Source organism: Zosterops lateralis (assembly GCF_965231275.1).
Source record: "Zosterops lateralis genome assembly, chromosome: 7".
NCBI lineage: Eukaryota > Metazoa > Chordata > Aves > Passeriformes > Zosteropidae > Zosterops > Zosterops lateralis.
In genome coordinates this window covers 4666288-4685289 of record NC_139767.1, presented here as the reverse complement: position 1 = coordinate 4685289, position 19002 = coordinate 4666288, and the positions used below count along the sequence as shown (strand labels likewise).

The window sequence follows — 19002 nt, the reverse complement described above, 5'->3', positions numbered from 1 at the left end:
TGACCACAAGGATTTATGGATGCTTTATTTTTTCCAAGAAATGACATTGTTTCAATGCAAATAACATGGAAAGAGATGGTTGGGTTGGATGGACCCTGGATGGTAGAGTTTCTTCCATGTAGTTTGCTTTGGTAAAAGCTCAGTTTTTTTAAATGAAGGTGTAGTGACCCGAAGGTGATTCCCATGGATGTGCTGGTAAAAAAATGGTGGGATGGAGTCATATCATCCAGTTCTATGCAGTTTCCATGTTGATGGTGACAGACTGAGCAAGAATTCCAGGCAAATCTCGAGTGCCATCTGGTCTTTCTAATTCTGGCTTGTTCTGGGGAGGAATGGGAGAGTTGTATTTGAAGTCAATGTTGGCTGAAGAAACACTTGCAAAATGACAATCTGAGCCCTTGATTTCTGTTTTGAGGTGTTTGTTTCATGCAGTTGGGAATGTATATTTCCTTGGATAGAATAATTGACTGTTCACATAAGCCAACAATAGTTTGTTTGCATTTTAAAGACAGCTGCTGTTTTGGGTGGGATTTTTTTTTTTTCCCTTCCTCTGGACAAAATAGTAGCATATAAAGGCTAGGAGGCTGGGGGGAGTGTTGCTGCTTTTATTTTCCCCTACTTGTAGGAGAAGTGCTAAATAATTGGGTATTTTTGAAGCCCTCCTTTAGCTATTGATCATGACTGTGACAATACTCTTCTTCATATGATTATTTTGTTTGAGGACCTGTTCTCAGTAGCTCACATGAGTATTCAGGCCATTCTGTCTTAACAGAAATCTACAAACTATTGCAAGGTGAGCCTTTGATAACTGTTTAAAAAAAAAATCTCAACTGTGCTTGTAGGATAAACATCTCAGGCTGTCAACTTGCATTGTTTTTGAAAAATCTACTAAACACCAATGAGTTACAGGGCTGTGAACAAGAGCCAGGAACCTGCACTCCTGCTATCTCTGCTTTTGGACTACAGTCTCATTTTATTCTTTTCATATTGTTGGGGAAATATTGGTGTCATGGTGTTGGTGTCATGGAAACCTTTATGGATAGCAAATTAAGTGTGCAAATGAGAAGAACATACCATTTGGTACCTGGGAAATTCCTCTTAGACAGACAGGATGTGCTTTACAAATGCTGTGGAAAAATAAAAATACACTAATTAGAAGGAGCAGCGAATATTCCTTTGGGAAATAACTCTAAAATTAACAGTTATTCATGAGCTGATAGCATTAAAAATATGTGTTTGGTTGGATTTGATCTGATATGGAGATAGAAATTCTTAAGTGTTTAATGTTGTACAAATCAAGCTCTTTTCTTGTTTAAATCTGACAAGACAGTAGCTATTGGATACAATCACTGCAACTGCCCTACAGAAAGTCAGAGTCTAGAGATTTGGTGTTGACCAAAACAGCCTCCTCTGCTGTGGCTGAATCGAGTCTTTTGCACAGTGTGACTGCAGGATAAGCATATTGCCAGTCAGCTGGAGCTTTGCCTGGTTTCCCTGAGAACCTAAAATGAATACTTACTTCTTACTGTAATGAAACTGAGAAATGTAGGATGGATGTTGAACCATCTTGTACTTACCCTCATAGTTGATGCAGCCATTTGAGTCCTCCTGACCTTTCATGAGTTCGTCTACTTCTTCTTCTGTCATCTTCTCACCTGAGTGTGGAGAGAGCTTGTTTCATTCTTCCACACAGAACTGAGGCTGAAACCTACAGCTTTTCCAAAGGCATTTCTTATTTTCTGAGTTAGTGAAAAAAACACCTCTATATGACATGAGCTTAATTAATTTTAACTTTCTTTAGAAGACAGAGACATATATGCATAGGGATTCTAGTTATTCCTGCAGAGTAAAGAAACTATGCAACAAATCCTCTACTTTTGTCCACTTGTGTTGTGTCACTGAGATGCACAGACTTTTCTCTCTATTCACCAAATAACAGTCACTCTTAATACCTTGCCTGAATCTAGATGTCATAAGCCCAGCTTTTTCCTTTGGTCTTTAGTAGGAACCCCAAAGCTCTGTTTGCTTTCTTTGTGGATTCACAGTTAGGAAACCCTAAGTCTCATTTGACTTGGTATCCTCCTACCTCTTCAAACTGTTTTCACTCCCTTTCCTTCCTCTCTGCAGCAGCAGCAGCAGTTTTGGAAGTGCTTGCAGAGAGGATGATCCCTTACCCAGGGTAGCCAGCACGTGGCGGAGCTCAGCACCCATGACTGTGCCGTTGCCTTCCTTGTCAAAGACACGCAGACCTTCAACAAAGTCTTCAAAGGTGCCCTGCTCCTTGTTGTTGGCAGCTGCCTGCAGCATGGGCAGGAACTCTTCAAAGGTAATCTTCTTGGCATTCATCTCTGGAAAAAAAAACGCTAGTTGTTATGTGCTAGATATTTGTGTGTGTATTCCTCATTCCTCAAATGTGGGAGAGCCTCCCCTGTCTCCTTTTCACAGCTCTTTCTAGCCTTTACCCAGTCTTTGCCTCAGAAGTTGACAGTTCCTTTGCAGAATCTGGATTCTCTTATTCTATGAGTTAGTTTTTACATACATCTGATTTTTCACATCCAGGATCCTTCTCACATAGCTTTGTAGGCTGGTGTGCATGCTATATTTTTATTTCAGAAATGAAATTTGCTGTATGAGTTAATCTTTGAAAAGGTTTGCAGAGTGAGGGAACTGCAGAATACAGTCAAACAAAAATATTGAGCCCTAGCAATAGGGAAAAGGTAGCCAGCATGGAGGATGCTCACATGTTTACTGACCTCTTCAGGGTCTCTTTGATGTGGTGGCAGAGCCTATTAGCAAAAGAATAAACTAATTAAAACTAGGAAAGTACAAAGTGGTAGGTTGCCAATAGTAAATTTGGGCATGTTCACAGTGAAGGTTTAAGACCTCCCAAGCTTAGTCCATTTAACCCCTTTCCTCTCATGACCCAAAAGTTGCAGTCCTCAGCGAGATCTTCCCCAAGGGTTTCTCATTTTGGTTTGTTTTGGGGTTTTTAGGTTTTCTTTTTTGAGCAAGGCTGCCAAATAAAATGATCTTTTTTATTCTTTCTTCTTTCCTCTTGGATCTTTCCATTGCCAGCCTTCATCTGGGCAGCAACAAAATATAATAGATGGAAATAGATTGACAGATATTTTTCATTATACAGTTGTTATAAAACCTATTTTACTATGCAGCTATATCAAAGTCATTGTCAGTTATTGCTGGAATCACTGAAAGTCCTGGTATGACCTCACCTCTGTGTTAGTCCTCAATGCTTCCTGCTAGTGCCAAAGATTTCTGAATTGTTCCTCAGAGCTGTCTTTACCAGGCCAGAGGATATGAATGTAATTTAGCCTGTCTTAATATGGTTCTGCATGACTGAAATCAGGGATCACTTGCTTCTAGGACCTTGTTAAAATGAGGGAACTATAGTATTTATCCTTTCTTTTTTTTTATCTCTAAAAGAGAGGAAAAGGAAATAAAAAATGGCTGTGGTAATAAATGGTCAACATATGCTTCAGTGTGCCCAGGTTTGTAGGAGCTTTGGGAAGACCATTCCAGTCAGCTGAAATAGACAGGTGGGTTTCCAGTCCCAGGGCATGTCTTGGCTTGTGCAGAAGTTCTTGCACTGGAAGGACCTGAAGGGCTGAGTATCAGTTGTTAGAAATGGACTCACAGCTCTCCCAGCAAAGGCTGGGGCACTGATGGACTGTGAGCCACAACGAGTGTGTGTTACACCTGCACTGAGTTGGCACCAAAATGGGCCCTATAGAGAAGTCTCCATGTCTTAAGCAGAAGGTTTTCCTCTATTCCTCATCAGCATCCTTCTCTTCCAAAGGAATGAGGGAAATACCACATACTGTGGTATAGTCCCCCTTGCTCCCCCATCAGAGCAAAAGCTCCCGTCTCTCCTGCTGTGACTATTGGTGTTGCCTAGCTGCTGTTCCCTAATGTCAGCAACAGCCCAGAAGGCTGCAGGGCACTTACCCTCTTTGCTGGGGTTTCCCAGGATTTTGTTGACCTCTGCATTTGTAGGGTTCTGCCCCAGTGCCCGGATGATATCGCCAACCTGGCTGAGGGTGATCTTGGCATCACCAGTCCTGTCAAAGAGGAGGAAGGCTTCCTTGAAGTCTGCAAGAGAAGAGCAACATTGAGCCAGGCAGCTCCCTATTGACCAAGATGTGAGCCTGTTGTCTCCTGGCACTGTTCCACTGACTCCAGGGGAGTTAGCCAGGGGAATCTTTGGCCCACAGTCCCAAGAAAAACTCCTCCCTCTGACATTTCAGTTTCACTATTTTTAAACTTTTATATCTACCTTTCCTATCTTTCCTGGCTCTAATAGCCATCAATAACTTTGTGATTGACCCTGTAGTTGTTTCAAGGACAAGGAAAGATAAGTTCCCTACCAACACTGTCATTCAAGAACAGGTTTCTTCACATGAAGCAGCAGCAGACAGTAAAAGTGTTGTTATCCACTCCACCTTATCTCTCCAGAGAGCTGGGACTGTCAGGTGCCTAGGAGTGCAAAACCTTTGCCTGCTTCAGTGGGTTCTGCCTGCAATCCCAGCACCTCAACTACACAGTGCTAATAGGAAACTTGAAGGTGGGTTTCAAATGCTTCTACTGTTTTCCCTTAAAATTGCCCTACAATGGGATTTCCAAACACGTTTGTTCCCTCTTTTTTTCTGCTCTTTGTAGTTTGTCCCTGCTTCTTACAGATGCATGAATATTTCATTTTTCCAGTGGAGTACTCATGTGGTGCTTTTTCCTGTGCATTTCCAGTGTGTTCATTTTGAGACTTCACTTCTTTCAGTGCTGCCAAGTGATCAGTGTTCACTTATTTCCCCTTGTTGGACAAGACCTTCGGGTACAGGCATTTCTCCTACAAAAATCAGCACAGGTAGTTGTCTTCATTGCATTGCCAGCCTTTATCTTCTGTTGTGAAGTTCCAGCTCAATCATATTACTATATTTTTTGGCTTTTTAGAGTATTTGAATAAAGAAATGTGGCTTTAAAAGAAGAGGAGGGGACAAAGGTCAACTGTGTGGCTAAAAATCTATCTTTGAACATCTTACACCGCAAGCATTTTGGTCTGTGCTGTTGATCTCTTCTGCACTGCAGGGTCTGATGATGCTGTGGTTTAGCTCCAAGTAAATCGAGTAAAATGTCTTTTCCTTGGTCATGATTCTCTTCCAGCAGCCACACAGGCTTTGTGTTTCACAGCCTGTGTGATGTTCATTCTGCTTTGGGGCAGGTTTAGGAGTAAGAAGCCACATTTTGGATCATGTCTTCATTCATCTTGTGCTGCAGAGGTATTTATGTTTTTGCTTTAGTCTTCCTTGTACCACCTTGGTGGAGTTGTTGCTGGCACCCAGTAAAAGCACTGATACACAGTGTCAGCCTGCTAGGCTGTAATCTAATACATCTGAAAATAATCCTTTTACTGTCTCATGTGAGACACCTATAACCCTTTGCTGCTACCTCTCTTTCCTTCCAGCTTTTATTGTAAGGTATGAAATTATGGCCTTCTGTACCTGTGTGGAGTGTCCAGCTCCAGCAGCTGAGATGGGTGGAGTTGTAATGATTTATACCATACGATCTGATCTTTCATCTGCCAAATCAGAGACATTTAGCTGCAGTGAGGTATAAAACAATGCCAGTGTGCTAATAGCAAAGCCATCAGGAGAATTTATCCATTTTGTAAATCCCAAGAAGTTTTATGTTCACTGGGTTCTGAACCCAGCTCCAGGACTGATTTATTTTCATCTCTCAGGCCTGTATTTCACTGGAATGTATCTTTGCTGTGGATTTTTATTTCAAATTATTTTTTTTAATGGCCAGTCCTAGTTTATACCTCTGCTGGAGCAAGCATGTTTAAAGTCTGTCTCAGGATGATACTACTCAGCTGCTGGTACATCAGCCTGTGCAGATGCAAATAGTTACTGAGGGTGGGCAGATCTGCTCTTGGGAAATTCTCCCTCTCTCAGGTAGTTTTTATTTGCTCTGCTGCTTGGTTCAGCCATTGTAATGGATGATCTGAAATATGTAGGGAAGCTGAAAGAAATGTTTTGCTTCATTACATATGCCAGCAGCTTTGAATTGAGGACATTTTTCCATAAACCCACCCAATCCTTTTGTAAAATTTTCAGAATTAAGAAGTAAGGAAGAATCCAAATGACTTCTTTGGTGACCAAGAGAGTTTGGATTACAAGAAGAGAATGTTACCAGTCTCACTTGCTGCACTATAGCTCTCCTTATTGCTTCAATGGTGTTACTGAGAGCAGGCTCATCTTCACGAAGTTTAGGGCTCTCTCAAGACCTGTTCTAGCTATTCCACTCCCTCTGAATTTCTAGGAAATCCTTGCATCTTCCTTTCTAAACACTTCCTTCAATCTACTGTATGCGCTACTGTTTTTTTGACATTTTTAAATATTACTTGATATAGCCCAAACGCATATCTATTTGAAACACTTAAAACTTAATTTCCAGAGCTTCATTGAGAACTATTGTTCATGTTGGATTTTTTGTCTCTTTCTAAAAGATCGAAACAAAAAATTTGGAAGCTGCAAGTTGTTTGTGAATTAAAGAATACAGCAAGATGCTCAAGAACTGCAGAATATCCAGACCATTGTGTAAGAAGCAGTTTAGAGAAATCATTTATCTGCTGACTATTTCCATGCTTAAAGAATATTTTTACAGTAAAACAGCCTTTGTTCCTCCCCTTCCACAACACCTCCTGGCAAAAGTGACATGCAGAACTCTTGCATCTTCTGTTCATGTGAGATTGCAAAGTCACTGCAGCTAAGTTAAATTTTCAGCCCAGTTCCTCCTTCTGTTGTCCTCCTTCTGCCTATTTCCCCCGGGACTGTCAAGTTCAAGGCTTATTTTCAGCATCCTTGTGAAGAGCCGGAACAGGAGTACAAGTGAAGAACGTTCAGTAAGTAGAGGCAGTGTATTTCCTCTTTGTACCATGGTATAAACTTCTCAGTTCAGATAGGGTATAAACAAACATCCAGATAAATTACACGTAGATCTACGGTCACCACATTCAGCATAAGTTATCCCCGCTCTGAAGTCAAGAGTGTGGTGATTTGTGCCAGATAAACTCCTGGCTCATTGTTTCATACAAGATAATTTCTGAGCCTGTGGCTCTTCTTTGAACCCACATACATGTAAAAGGCATCAGCTCTCTTGTAACTTACCATCCTGCTGCTCCTTGGAGAACTCGATCTGTTGGAAGGAAATCAATCACAAAAAATAGCTTAGGAAGGGGGGCTGGGGGAGAACCTGTGTGTTTTCTAAAGCATCCAGCTCAATCCATGAGTCATCTTCCAGAGGAGCAAAAAAGTGGCCTGTCAAATGTGCAGAAGTAATGCAGATAGCAAAAGAGCTGTTAAGGCTAGTGAATATTTAGCATTTGGTAGCCATTTTGTTCCCCCTCCTGCCCCCTGTTAAAGTTTCACATTGATTTCACTTACCATTGATTTCATCAGCAGAGAAGGACTGCAGTTGGGGAGAAAAAGAGAGAGAAAAAGAGAACTAGTACTGCTGAAAATGCACTGAGAGAAAGTAAATAGCACAAAGTACCTGAGTGCTTTCCCTTCTGTCTTGCCTAATGTAGTTAGGCCATGGCAACCTAATCTAGGAACTTCCTGCATAAAAATGTATCAGCAAGTCTGTTCTTAAAGTTTTCATTAAAATCTACATCCCAGGGAATGCCAGAGTTATGGCAATAGCAACAAAAATTGGAAGTCTCTTAACTAAAAAAGAAGTAATTAATCACAATCAGATCCATTTATTGTTTTAACATAGATCCATTTTAGCTATACAATTTGATGTAATATTTCTAAACAAGCAGCTTTTTTTCATTAACACAGAAATTAAATTAATCCCTTAAAGTTTATGTCTCAAATTAGTTTTTGATGGTACATTGTTTCATAAAGTACTAATCTTTGATATTTGCTTATATAAAAATATGATTTTTCCTTGCCGCTTTAGCTGGTTACATTTGATTTAAAAAAGCTTAGGAAATTGTAACCCTTCTGTCGGAAGCTGTGGGAGCTGCACCACTGCTGTTGCCTGGTTCGGAACTGGAGGCTAACTGGAAAACCTTGCATAGTCCTTTAGGTTTAAACAGGAAAACCAAGCAAACCTAAACTGTCTTCTGGACTGTCCTTCCCCCACCTCCCAAGACCTAACATGGGCAAGAAGCCCGATTTACTTCTGTAAAACACACTGGCTGGCTGCTAACTATGAGCTTTCCAGTGCACCCACCATGGTTGAGTTGGAAATGCAGAGCAGCAGACAGGCAGGGAGGATTAGCTGAGAGGTCTTGAGAGTGGTCCTGCTTTCCTTGCCTTTCTTCCCCTTATTTATCTGGTGGTGCTGACGGCATTGCCTGGATTAAGTGTCAGAAGGGAGAGGTCCCTCCCCTTGGCGAGTTCTTTAGCTTTCTTAGGGCAAAGTGACAGGAGGCTCCATGTCTTGATAGACATCTTATGATGGCTATTTTTAGAAGGCTGAAGAGGGGCAGGGAGTGACAAGCAATAAGTTTGAATCATGTCAGCACTTTCTGGGTCCATACCATCAGGAGGAGATATTCCTTGTCCAGACCTCCTTATAGGGAAGGATTCTATTTCTCTGATAAGCTGTAGAGTCAGTGAGCGAGGAGCACTGAGGGTGAGGAGTGCCACGTGTTGGCTGGCTGGTTTCACACGTGGCTTGCAGGACGTGGGAGATGCAGCTGAATGGTCCTCAAATCTTTGCTCAACCCCTCACATGGTTAATACAGTGTCCAACATTAGATGAGTGGTACTGCTGCCTGTCTGCTCAGGGGGATCCAGGTGTTGACACCGAGCAGAAAAGTTATCTGTCGACAGAGGTGGTATCCTGCTAGGAAGATCTTCCTCTGCACTGATCACGTTTTCCAAATTTTTAACATTTTAAAGGGAAAAATGATCTCTGTATTTTGGAACCAATGGGAAATCTGTATTCATAGTAGCCAGTGATCTCTAAGATACTCTTCCTCTGAGGCTTGGTTTAGGCAGAGCACCAGGGTGCTGGATTTAGAGCTCACAGGTGTATACAGAAATGGTGCTGCTCTGGTGTTTGTGAGGCTGAGGCAAAGAAAAAGCTGTGATTGAAACTAAAGGACCCCTAAAGCCTTTGTGAACTGGAAGGATGACTGTTCATGGTGGGGAGAGGGGTACTTGCTTTTTGGGTTGCAGGGTGGTCATGGTGGGCCCACAGATAGGGAGCAGGAGGTACAGGCTGCAGCTGCTTTAGCAGCAAAGATCAAGACCCACCATGTAGGATCCCCCAAGACCAGGTCAAATATCTGAATGGATGTTATGGCATGTAAAAAGATTGGCAAACCTTGCTCCAAGCTTCTTTCTTTCCCTATTGCCTCAACCACATCAAGAGTGTCATAAAGCCAGGGTGACAACAACAGACTCCCAGTTCTGAACTCAAATCCCCCGTTTTAATTTCTATTGGTTGTCTCTGCTAAGCAATCTCTGCTCCTGGTTTTCTAATGATGAGATGTGATTAGTGAGAAAAACCTTCCCCTGTAGTCTGCTTAGTTACCCTGAAGAGAAGCATAATCTTTATGATTGTGTCTTTTCAGTATGTTGAATACCCTGAATGAAAGAATCAAATTCAATCAGACTTAATTTTACTATTGTTTCTAAACTGAACAATCAAATTAAGTGGATTTGTGATACTAACCTCCTGTCTCCTATTTAAAAAAAAATAAAGATGCAACTGCAAAGATTTTTCTGACATTGCCATTTTAGCTGGAAAATGCTCTGTTTGAACAAATTATTTGCAATTTTTTAGAAATATCTGGAAATATACTGGGTATGAAAAAAGCTCTGTTGACAATTCTTTGCTTTTGGTTGGTTTGTTTTTGGGTTTTGATTTTTTTTTTTTTTTTTTTTTTTTTTTTTTTTTTTTTTTTTTTTTTTTTTGTAATCTATTAGCCTGTGGGAACAGGAAGGTGTATCCAGAATCAGGTGTGGCTGCAGAGAAAGGGGGCTGATGGTTTTGCTCTGGGTTTGCTAACATTTGTTTAGCACAGTGCAGAGCTCCTGATTTACACTGTCTGGGGCTGGAATTCAGGTGAGTGGGAAAGCTCATCCAGATCTTGGCCATCAGTCCCCATGCATTAATAGAAGAGCTTTTGAAAGGCTTTGGCAGAGCTGAAATGGTGTCTGGGTCAATGTAGTATGTTGCTTTTTGTGGAATTTTCTTTCTGCCCTCAGAGTCTTGCTCTCTAGTGCTGGCAACTGGGAAATGTTCCCCTGAAAAAAAACTTGGTGGTTTTTTTTTTGATGGTTGGTTTTGGTTTTGTTTTGAGTGTTTTTTTAGGGTAAACTTAAACTCCTTTTCTTGAACAGGAAGGTTCTATGTTTGGCTACAACAAAACTCATTCTAAAAGATGCCAAGCAGAAAATTATTAGAGTGCCTTTGTCTTAGGCATAGAAAACAGATACCTGGATTAGTCACCTGGCTTAAATGGGCTGTCAAATATTATCAACTGAGAGAGGCCTACATATAAGCTGATTGTCTTTTGACAACATGAGAATTAGGCTCAGAGTTCAGATGAGGAAAAACTAGTGCACCATATCAGCCCTTCATTTTAGCATGATCTTTGAATAAAATCTCGCTAGACAGAATTTTAGTGGGGAGGAATACTCTAGCATGGGCGTGTTGTATTCACTTAAATTAAGAATTGCCCTGCTCTAAGACCATAGGTCTGTTGAGGGATTAAAGTGTACTTGCTTTCAGTAAGGGCCACTACAAAAGAGTCTAGATGAAAAATATTTCAAATACGCCTTAGAAGAAATTAAAGGTGAGATTTCTGATTCTAAAAGGAGGTTTCAGAAAATTCAAAAGGAACAAAGAAGTATTTTGCAACGATCTGGTCTTAGTTCTGATCCTGGCAGTGTTCTCTGCATTGTCAGAGGACACAGAGAGTCTCGAGGCTTTAGGGATGATTTTGATATTTCAGGGAGTTCAGTTTGACAAAAACTGAATGCCCCACCACTGGGAAAAAGAATGAAAGGTTGAAGCAATTGCAACACATGGGAAAGACCAGAATGACTTGGATTTCTCTAACTTCATATAGCCCTTATTTATGGGCAGAGTTATTGTCCAGAAGGCTCTCTGTGCTGAAAAAAAAGGTGGTGTGTTTTGAGTTTGGTTTTTTTGTTTGTTTTGTTCCTTGCATTGTCTACCTTCTAGTAATTCTGTTGCTAGAGGCATTTTGACCAGGTCCCAGTTAAAGGGTGAAGCTGATGGGGTTGTATGCAGCTCTTTCTCACCAAATAGAGACCAAATCCACACAAATCCTTGTTTCCAAATTATTAACAAGGTTCCTGATTTCCCACAAATCACTGGTTTATGTGCCTTAGGGTCCCAGGCTTTGCAGGGTGATGCTGTGCTCACCTCTTTAGGCTGGGGGACACTGGGACTGAGTACAGCCGTGCTGAGGCACACCTGCCTCGTGCTCACTGTAACTCAGGAAAGGTCTGGACAGGATGAAAAGTCCTGGGAAAAGGTGCTGCTAGGAGCTAAAGCATTAAGCTGCTCCATCAGTTTGTTACCTTTTTGATGGATGACAAGAAGTGAATCATCTTAGGAGTTTATTAGAGAATCACCAGCTATTTCAGGGTACTGTCTCTTTAAAAGAGACTGGGACATTGGATACCTTGAAAAATCAGAAAGGAGAAAAATCTGAGATACTTCTGGGATACTCATTTTGTATTTACTCTTCTATTCAGGACTGGAGGATTTTTTTTTTTTTTAAGATAAGATTGTGCCTACAGTAGTTTATATGATACCTGGTCACTATTAATGTCTGCTCCTTGATCAATATAGCTGCACATCTTTTCTAGTAGACATCACTGAGTGCAGGGTTACACAGCTTCCAAACCCCTCTGAAAAGCAGGTTGTCCTTTTCCCATCCCTCACCTCAGTTCTGTAACTTGTGCAATCAGTGCCACGGGTTTTAAAGAGGCTGCTTCTCATTCAAGTAAGAATTAACAGCCTGATGGATTTAGCTTCCTGCCATATGAGGCAGGGAAACATTGGAAGAGGAGCTCTTGAGAAACTGAGGTCTGTTTTGAGAACAGAGCTGCCTAGAAATACAATTGAAGAAAGAATAAAAACAACCCCCATTAATACAGAAGAGAAAATTGCGTGTGTGAGTTACTATGAGGTTTGAAATAATAATTCAGAAATGTCTGAGCTTAAATGACTTGACTGCAGTTTAATTTGACTTTTTTCCTAAGCATTTTGTGTGACTTTCCAGTTTATAGCTTTTTAAAACTTGAAACTTCACAGTCACCTTGCAGCTGTGCAGAAACTGTTGGACGAGCCTTGACGTTTAATTAATGTGCCCTTCTGAAATGTCTGGGTGTGATATGTGCTGTAGCTGCACTCTTGATCATATCCTTTTGAACACATTTCATTAGCTTGGGGGGAAAAGTGCCTTCAGCTGTGCTCACTTGTAAACATGTCCCATTTCTAATTGCTTTTGTGCTTGAATGTGTATAATCAAGGGGCTACACAAGATGTGAGGCTCTGGAGCCCTGCTTTTGGAGGGATTTCTTGTTTTAACATGCCTCCCAGTGGCACTGTTAGAGTATTAGTGTAATTTAAACCCTTGCTTCTTGACATTTAAGTGTTCTGGGGTAAACCAGCCAGTTGAAGGTGCTTCTTGGCACTGGGTATAAGATGTAATAAAGCCTTAGTGAAGCAAGAGCAAATCTCCAGGTTGCTTGTTTCGTATCTCCTTACAGACAACTTCTTTCTCTGCTTGTCATTGGCTAAATTTGTCACCTTCTTGCCTTATGTAAGATTAACTCAAATATCTTGTTACCATCTTTTACAATGTGTCTGTGCTCTTAGGGAGGTTAAAACAGTATTTTAGAAATATTATGGGGTTGTTTTGGTGGGACTAAGGCTCTGCCATATAACCCCTGTTAACACTTGGAGTTACTCTGTGAGCTCTTAAAATGTTACATTCTGTAATTTGCTTTCCACTGTTTTTACCAAAGTTTGCCATTCACCAGAGACTCCAAAGGCTATAGATACTCTTTTTTAAATGCTGCTAAAGCTGTGAATTACTAAGGATGGACTTTGTTTAAAGAAAAAAAAATCATTATTTTTTCAAACAATTTTTCCAGTTAGCAACATTAAGAAAAAGTTTCTTCTAATATATGTGGGTAATCTCTACTTTTGATAGGCTCCTTGCTTAGCAGCAGTTCAGGAAGAAAAGAGGCAAAGTTCTTCAGAAAACTTTGTAAAGAAACCTAAGCTGTGGGGTTTGTGTGTTGTTTGCAGCAGTGCCCCAAGGGGAGATGTTGGTGTGCAGCAGTCCTTGTCCAAGTGGCCTGTCCTGGGACACTTCGATGCTGTCCTTGCCTGTCCTGTGTTTGTCAGCAGTGGGGCTGTGACACATCAGTGCTGAGGTTCACAGGGGCAAGGGCTGTGCCTGGGGCTGTTCCAGGCTGGATCCTGGGTGGTGCTGTGTCCTGGGTCAAAGCAGGAGCAGGAAGCTGGTCTGGATGGCAGCAGGGAGGCACCTTTACATCTCTTAATATCTAATTCATATTGACATTTGTCCCCTTCCTACCTGTAAGGGCACTTGGGACTGGTGACCTTGTCTGACAGATCACCCACCCCAGGAAATCCTTTTGGAGTCATAGCTGGAGACAGATCAGGCGTAATTTGAAGACCTGAACCAAAAGTTTCCAGTAAAAACTTGCTGCTTCCTAAGAAAGCCCTTAGTGCTTCTGAGCAAAGCTACTGTTGACATTCCTGCTCTCACCCCAGAGCTTCTGTGGAGTTTGTCTGCATCACAAGAGCTCTCCGAGTGCTCCAGCTGACATTTGCAGTGCTGCTCGCCCTCTAGCCCAGGAGCTTTCTGTCAGTGCATTTTAGTGAGTTTGTCTCTCTCTGGTTATATCCAAAGCAATGTCTGTTCAGAGATGACCTACTCAAGTAATGAATGTAACAAGAAATAAGGACAATTGGAGAAACACTTTTTACTGCCTTAAGAGCTCTGAAGTTAAAACAATCACAGGCTTGCTTCCATGCAGCAGGCATCATCATCATGCATCACACAGTTACACAAGATTTTAGCAAGTCGTTACTAGTTGGTAGCTTTTAATTATTTTTCTTCTAAACATTTGGGTGGCTTATCTGCAGTTGGACAGGGCATAATTGGTGTTCTGGGATTTCAGTCATGAAAATACTGGCATAGGAAGGCTTGTGTACCCCTGAACCTCACTTCCACTGTGGACACTGGCCCAATCTCTGTCACTACTCAAGAGAAGACACTCAGCTGAATCCTTGGGGTAAAGAACCCAGTGTGACACCAGATCAGGGCACTAGACATACTCATCTGCAGAGGGAAGCCTGTGAAGCACTGCCCTCAGCATCTTCAGCATTTGAATCCCAAAACATCCATCTTACTGGGCTCTGTCCAAGGGCTGGTTACATGTGCTGGGAAGGACCCTTAGATTTCCACTTGGAAAAACAACATACTTTTGTTGTTGGTAATAGGGACTAAGTTATCCAGATCTGTGCAATGGGAAGTTTACCCATTTCCCTGTGCCTCAGTTGCAAAACCAAGCATGAGACATCTGCATCATTCATGTTGCACAATAACTCCCAGTTGTTGCAGACATAGACCCATGGTAGTGCTTTTCATGAGTTAAACATTTCTTCTCACTCAGGCTTGTGTGGAAAGAAGGTTGATAAAACAGGTAGGTTGTGTTTTTAGGAGTGTAGAATTCTTGGGGGTCTCTTATGAAAATTGTCTATATGGTAATTCTGATTTTAATCATGGCTGGTTCCTAGTGGTGGCTCTTGGGCGCATCCATTGCCCTGTTCTCTTCTCAGCTATTATTTAATCTTTGCCTATGCAAATCCAAGACATGTTAGTAATAAGGAAAATTGGAAATATACATTTGGTCTGGAAAGGCTTGTGCAAAGCAGATTGAGTTTTTATGCTCTTCGCTGAGTAGGGGGAAATAGGTCTTCACATTTCCATTTAAAAGCAAGTTCTTCATCCCTGCCTCCACTCTCTTCCTATGGTGGTTATACTGTAGCCCAAGGTGAGCTGTAAAAGGGCTGAGTTTAGAGATTTGAGTCTACCAGCTGGCTGTTCCTGTTACTCAGTTTTATAGTCAATAGATTTTGCTCAAAAATAGAATATCTTATATTAGCTGCTGATGGCACTAGAAAAATCACAAAATATTTGCTCTAATTTGGATAATTTCAAGAGATTGATAAAGAACAGAAAAGAATGAATGGCCTGTCACAATTTTATCACAGCTTCTGATGGTGACAAACCCAGCTTGAGTCCTCTTAACAAAAGGAAAAGAAAAGCACCAAAGTTGCAAAATGTGTACTCCAAAAAGTTCATAAAACCAGATTCCCTGAAGATGGGCCAAGAAGGGCATCTGAGTGGGGAAGTACCACCAAGAGAATCACTACTCATGTTTGTAAACCACCATGTTTGTTTTGGAGATTATTATGATTTCTGATGCCAGAAGTCATAATGGTCTCAGTCCTTCTGAGAATGAATTGCCCAGCCAAATGTGCCTCATTTGGCTTCTGTAAGCCCTGGCTGGGCAACTCTACCCTTACCCACCCCAGCTGTAACAAGGAGCTTGGATGTGTCATTATAAAGCTAACAAAGCCTTTCTGTGTGTTTAGCTGTTGTGTGGCTCCCCAAATCATCATGGCACTGCAGCCTGACATCCCCAATCACCTCTCTTGAGTAGCAAGCTCTGGCATGGCTGCTAATTCCCTGAGGAATTGAATTTCCTGAAGAGTGCAGCACAGCCCAGCTAATCCCCTTGTTTAAAGTGATGTAGGTTTTACATCCAGGATTTTTACCAGGATTTTACCAGGATTTACATGACTGGTAAATCTCTGCAAAGAGCCCTGGTTAGGCTTGTTCACTGAGTCCCAGATAGAAGCTTTGTTTTAAGTACTCCCTGCCTCCAAAGTTTTGCTGGAAATGGTGCTGTAACTTTTATCATGCTGAGACTTTGGTGATTGAATGGGAGGACTGAGAAATAATTGAGGGACTGGGCTAAGACTCAGAAAACTTTGATTCCTGGGTCTGCCACAGAACCTAGACAAATTACTTATAACCTGAAATTGTTTCCCTCCACTGCCTGAACTCTCAAAATGTGAAAAGGAGTAACAACCTATGGTGACTGGTTTGGACCCCAGAAGAAAATATTTTGTCTGGTATCTTTCAAAAGAAAGTCTCTCTAAATTCTATCTTTTTAAAAATCAGTCTGAATATGACAAAACCTGGAGAGTTCTCTCCGTCTATATTTCTTGCTGCTATTTCCTTTGGGTAAAGGAGTGAACTGCAAAGATGTCTCAGAATGCAATCAGACATTTTTTAGCTGGTAATATTTATGTAAATTATTTATGTAAAGATAGGTTAGATAGGTTCAATGGAGTTCAAAATTCTATTCTCTCTGATTACTGGACATAGAAAGCTATCAAATCATATTAAGATATTTAGCAGGAAATCTAGCTTGGTTCCCCATAATCTAGTGCAATGTGAGGCCTAATCTAATTTTCAGACAGTATGCTCAAAACTAGTGAGTTTTTCATGTACTCTTCAAAATTCTAAGTATTTCAAAATGTCTTTTTTTTTTTTCCTCTTGTCAATGGCTTCAGCTTCAACCTTACGAGAAGAGACATACTTTTTAGAAAAAATACTGACTACAGACTAAGAAAATTAAAGTAAACTCAGAGAACTTTCACTAAATGGCTTAACATCTGTATTAAGGTATCTGAAATACAATTCATCATGTATAGTTCCTTTTAGGAGTCTTTGTCCTTCTTTTACCCATAATAGGCATGATTCTTTATGTAGAATTTAGCAAATTGGTCCTGGGACCAATCAGCTTGCCAGGTAGGTGCAGAATAACTATTTATAGTCCTACTCAGAGAAACTAGACTGTCTCTTCATCTCTTAACTGCTTAGCCTCCCTCTCCTCTTTCCTAAGTGAAGAATCTCCCCAAATGGAGGAGTTTTCTTCAAAGGGTCAGGGCAACAGTTAGTGATGTTGGTTGACATGCAAAATCTAAAAACATTGTGAGAAGAAATGACAGTGCAGTCAGAGGGAGACCTCAATAAAACTCCTTCTCTTTGTTGCTTTCTATTTGCAATAAATTAAAAATTCAGAGCAAACATATAAAGATGAAAGGAAATCACTTGAAATGCTTCCATCCATGGCTTTCTTACTCATGGTCTCAACTATGTTTGTTGTAGAGTGCAAATGAAAAGAAAATAGGCAAAAGTGCCAAATCTCTCTTTTAGACAGTTTTGTTTCTTTTAAAGGTAAGTCATTTTGATTTCAAGGCACATGACCAAAGAGTCATCAGGTGGTTCAAAATTTTGGAAAAGAATTTTAAACAATAAAAGACTGGGTTTTGTACAAAGCTGTGGGAAAACATTGTATTTCATGTTTCAGTAACCCCATTCCTGTCCTCACGTACCCACTTTAGGGTTTTTAGGGGTTTGTTGTTTTTGTTTTTGTTGCCTGTTTTTTTAAATTTATCTTTACCAAACAGGGGAGACTGGAACCAATTGGGTAAACAGTTCTGAGATCCACACTCCAACACAGTTTTGCCATCCCCAGGCTTCACTCCTTTGTTAAATCATGCTCCATGCTTTACACCCTACAGCTGCTAAAATGGTCAAAAGCTCAGGCAGGTCAGCAAACCCATGGGCTGGGGTTACTCATTCATTTCCTCGCAGTCCCCAAACCGGAACCAAGCACACACAAGGCTGCCCTGCAGCCCTTAGCCAGGACTCTGCTCCCTGTCCCCTGTGAGCACAGGCTCATCCATTTACCTTGATGCTCTTGAGGTCGATGGCGGGTTCTTTGGGCTTGGCTGGTGCAGGTGCTGGTGCTGGTGCAGGTGCTGGTGCTGCAGCTGCTGCTGGTTTCTTTACGTCCTTCTTTGGTGCCATTTTGTGTTGCTTAAACTGGAAAGTAAAAGTCCCTAAAAAAATGTTTTTTTAAAAAAAACAACAAACCCAAACAAAAGCCACTTAACAAGTGATTCCTGGGAGAGGAGCAGTGGTCAGAATGAGCTACAGCCTGTACCCTGGAGGTGGACCCGATGTGCTAAACCCTGTAAGGGCATATATATATTTCACTTAGTGCCTCATACAGTCCTGACACATGCAGCTGGATTGGACAGCCTGATAATCAAGGGGGATGTCATTCTAGCTAGAGCTATAAATGGAATATAAGAGTCAAGGCTTCATGAGATCAAGGGACTTTTTTCCCCTTTAAAACGCAATCCACCTCCCCTGTCTTTTTTATGCATGCAAAGGAGAGGGAAATATAACAAGCCCAGTTTCAGATCTGCCGTTGATCTGAAATTTGGATATGGATTGAACGGTCCTTTTTCTCATCAGAATTTTATTTCTCCTTAAGTAATAAATCTTTCTTTCCTTCTCTCCCTTCCCCTTTTCCCCCATGCCTGTGTAGTACTCCAGGAGGATTCAGTTTCAAACAGTAATTTTGACTTTCATGGCTGGGGAGATCATATTTTTCCAACCCCATTTGCGTCTCTCTCTCTCTCCAGCCCTTCTCTCCTCCTCTGCTTGCTTTTTGTTCAAGGAAGTGTTGCTCAAGTGAAGGCTCTGGGTGTTTAAAAATAAAGCAGACAAATAGGGAAAACACCGCAGTACCTTCAGCCAAGGCATCTCTCCCTGACCTGACCCTGGGTGTCTTTCAGCTGTTCTTACTTTTCCTTTCCATCCCATTAAGACTGTGTTTAAAATTGAAAATTGCTTCCTTTAATCTTTTTCTTTGATCTTCTTTTTCCTCTCCTAGGGTTCAGCTGTGCCCTAATAGAATGGAGATCAGCTGGATGTTGTCTTTCCACACTGAAAGGTTTCCCTTTGTAATGTATTTACTATTGTAAACTAGCCATCAGGCAGTGGAGGCACTTCTGTTTTCACCTTGT

The 19002-nt window shown here is 41.2% G+C and overlaps 1 protein-coding gene across 2 annotated transcripts; it reads right to left on the bottom strand.

The window, feature by feature from the left end:
- Positions 1–18175, bottom strand: MYL1 (myosin light chain 1). Of its 2 annotated transcripts, none has more exons than XM_083865137.1 (7): positions 17876–18175; positions 7179–7206; positions 3964–4107; positions 2175–2348; positions 1578–1655; positions 1075–1127; positions 1–322 (listed from the first exon to the last, which is right to left on the bottom strand). In XM_083865137.1, the coding sequence occupies exons 1-6, from the start codon at positions 17993–17995 to the stop codon at positions 1099–1101; spliced, it is 573 nt and encodes a 190-aa protein (XP_083721263.1). In that variant the 5' UTR covers positions 17996–18175; the 3' UTR covers positions 1–322; positions 1075–1098. The 2 variants fall into 2 exon arrangements, with proteins under 2 accessions (XP_083721263.1, XP_083721264.1); XM_083865138.1 differs by lacking the exons at positions 7179–7206; positions 17876–18175 and adding exons at positions 7455–7479; positions 8251–8366.
- Between the last annotated feature and the right edge of the window lie 827 nt (positions 18176–19002).

Bases quoted from the DNA above. Each gene is read 5' to 3' on its own strand.
- MYL1 (XM_083865137.1), bottom strand. From the start codon at position 17,995: ATGGCACCAAAGAAGGACGTAAAGAAACCAGCAGCAGCTGCAGCACCA. The intron at 7,207-17,875 runs GTAAATGGATGA...TCCTTCCAACAG, and splicing joins TCGACCTCAAGAGCATCAAG to ATCGAGTTCTCCAAGGAGCA. The intron at 1,656-2,174 runs GTAAGGGATCAT...CTCCACACTCAG, and splicing joins CCACGTGCTGGCTACCCTGG to GTGAGAAGATGACAGAAGAA.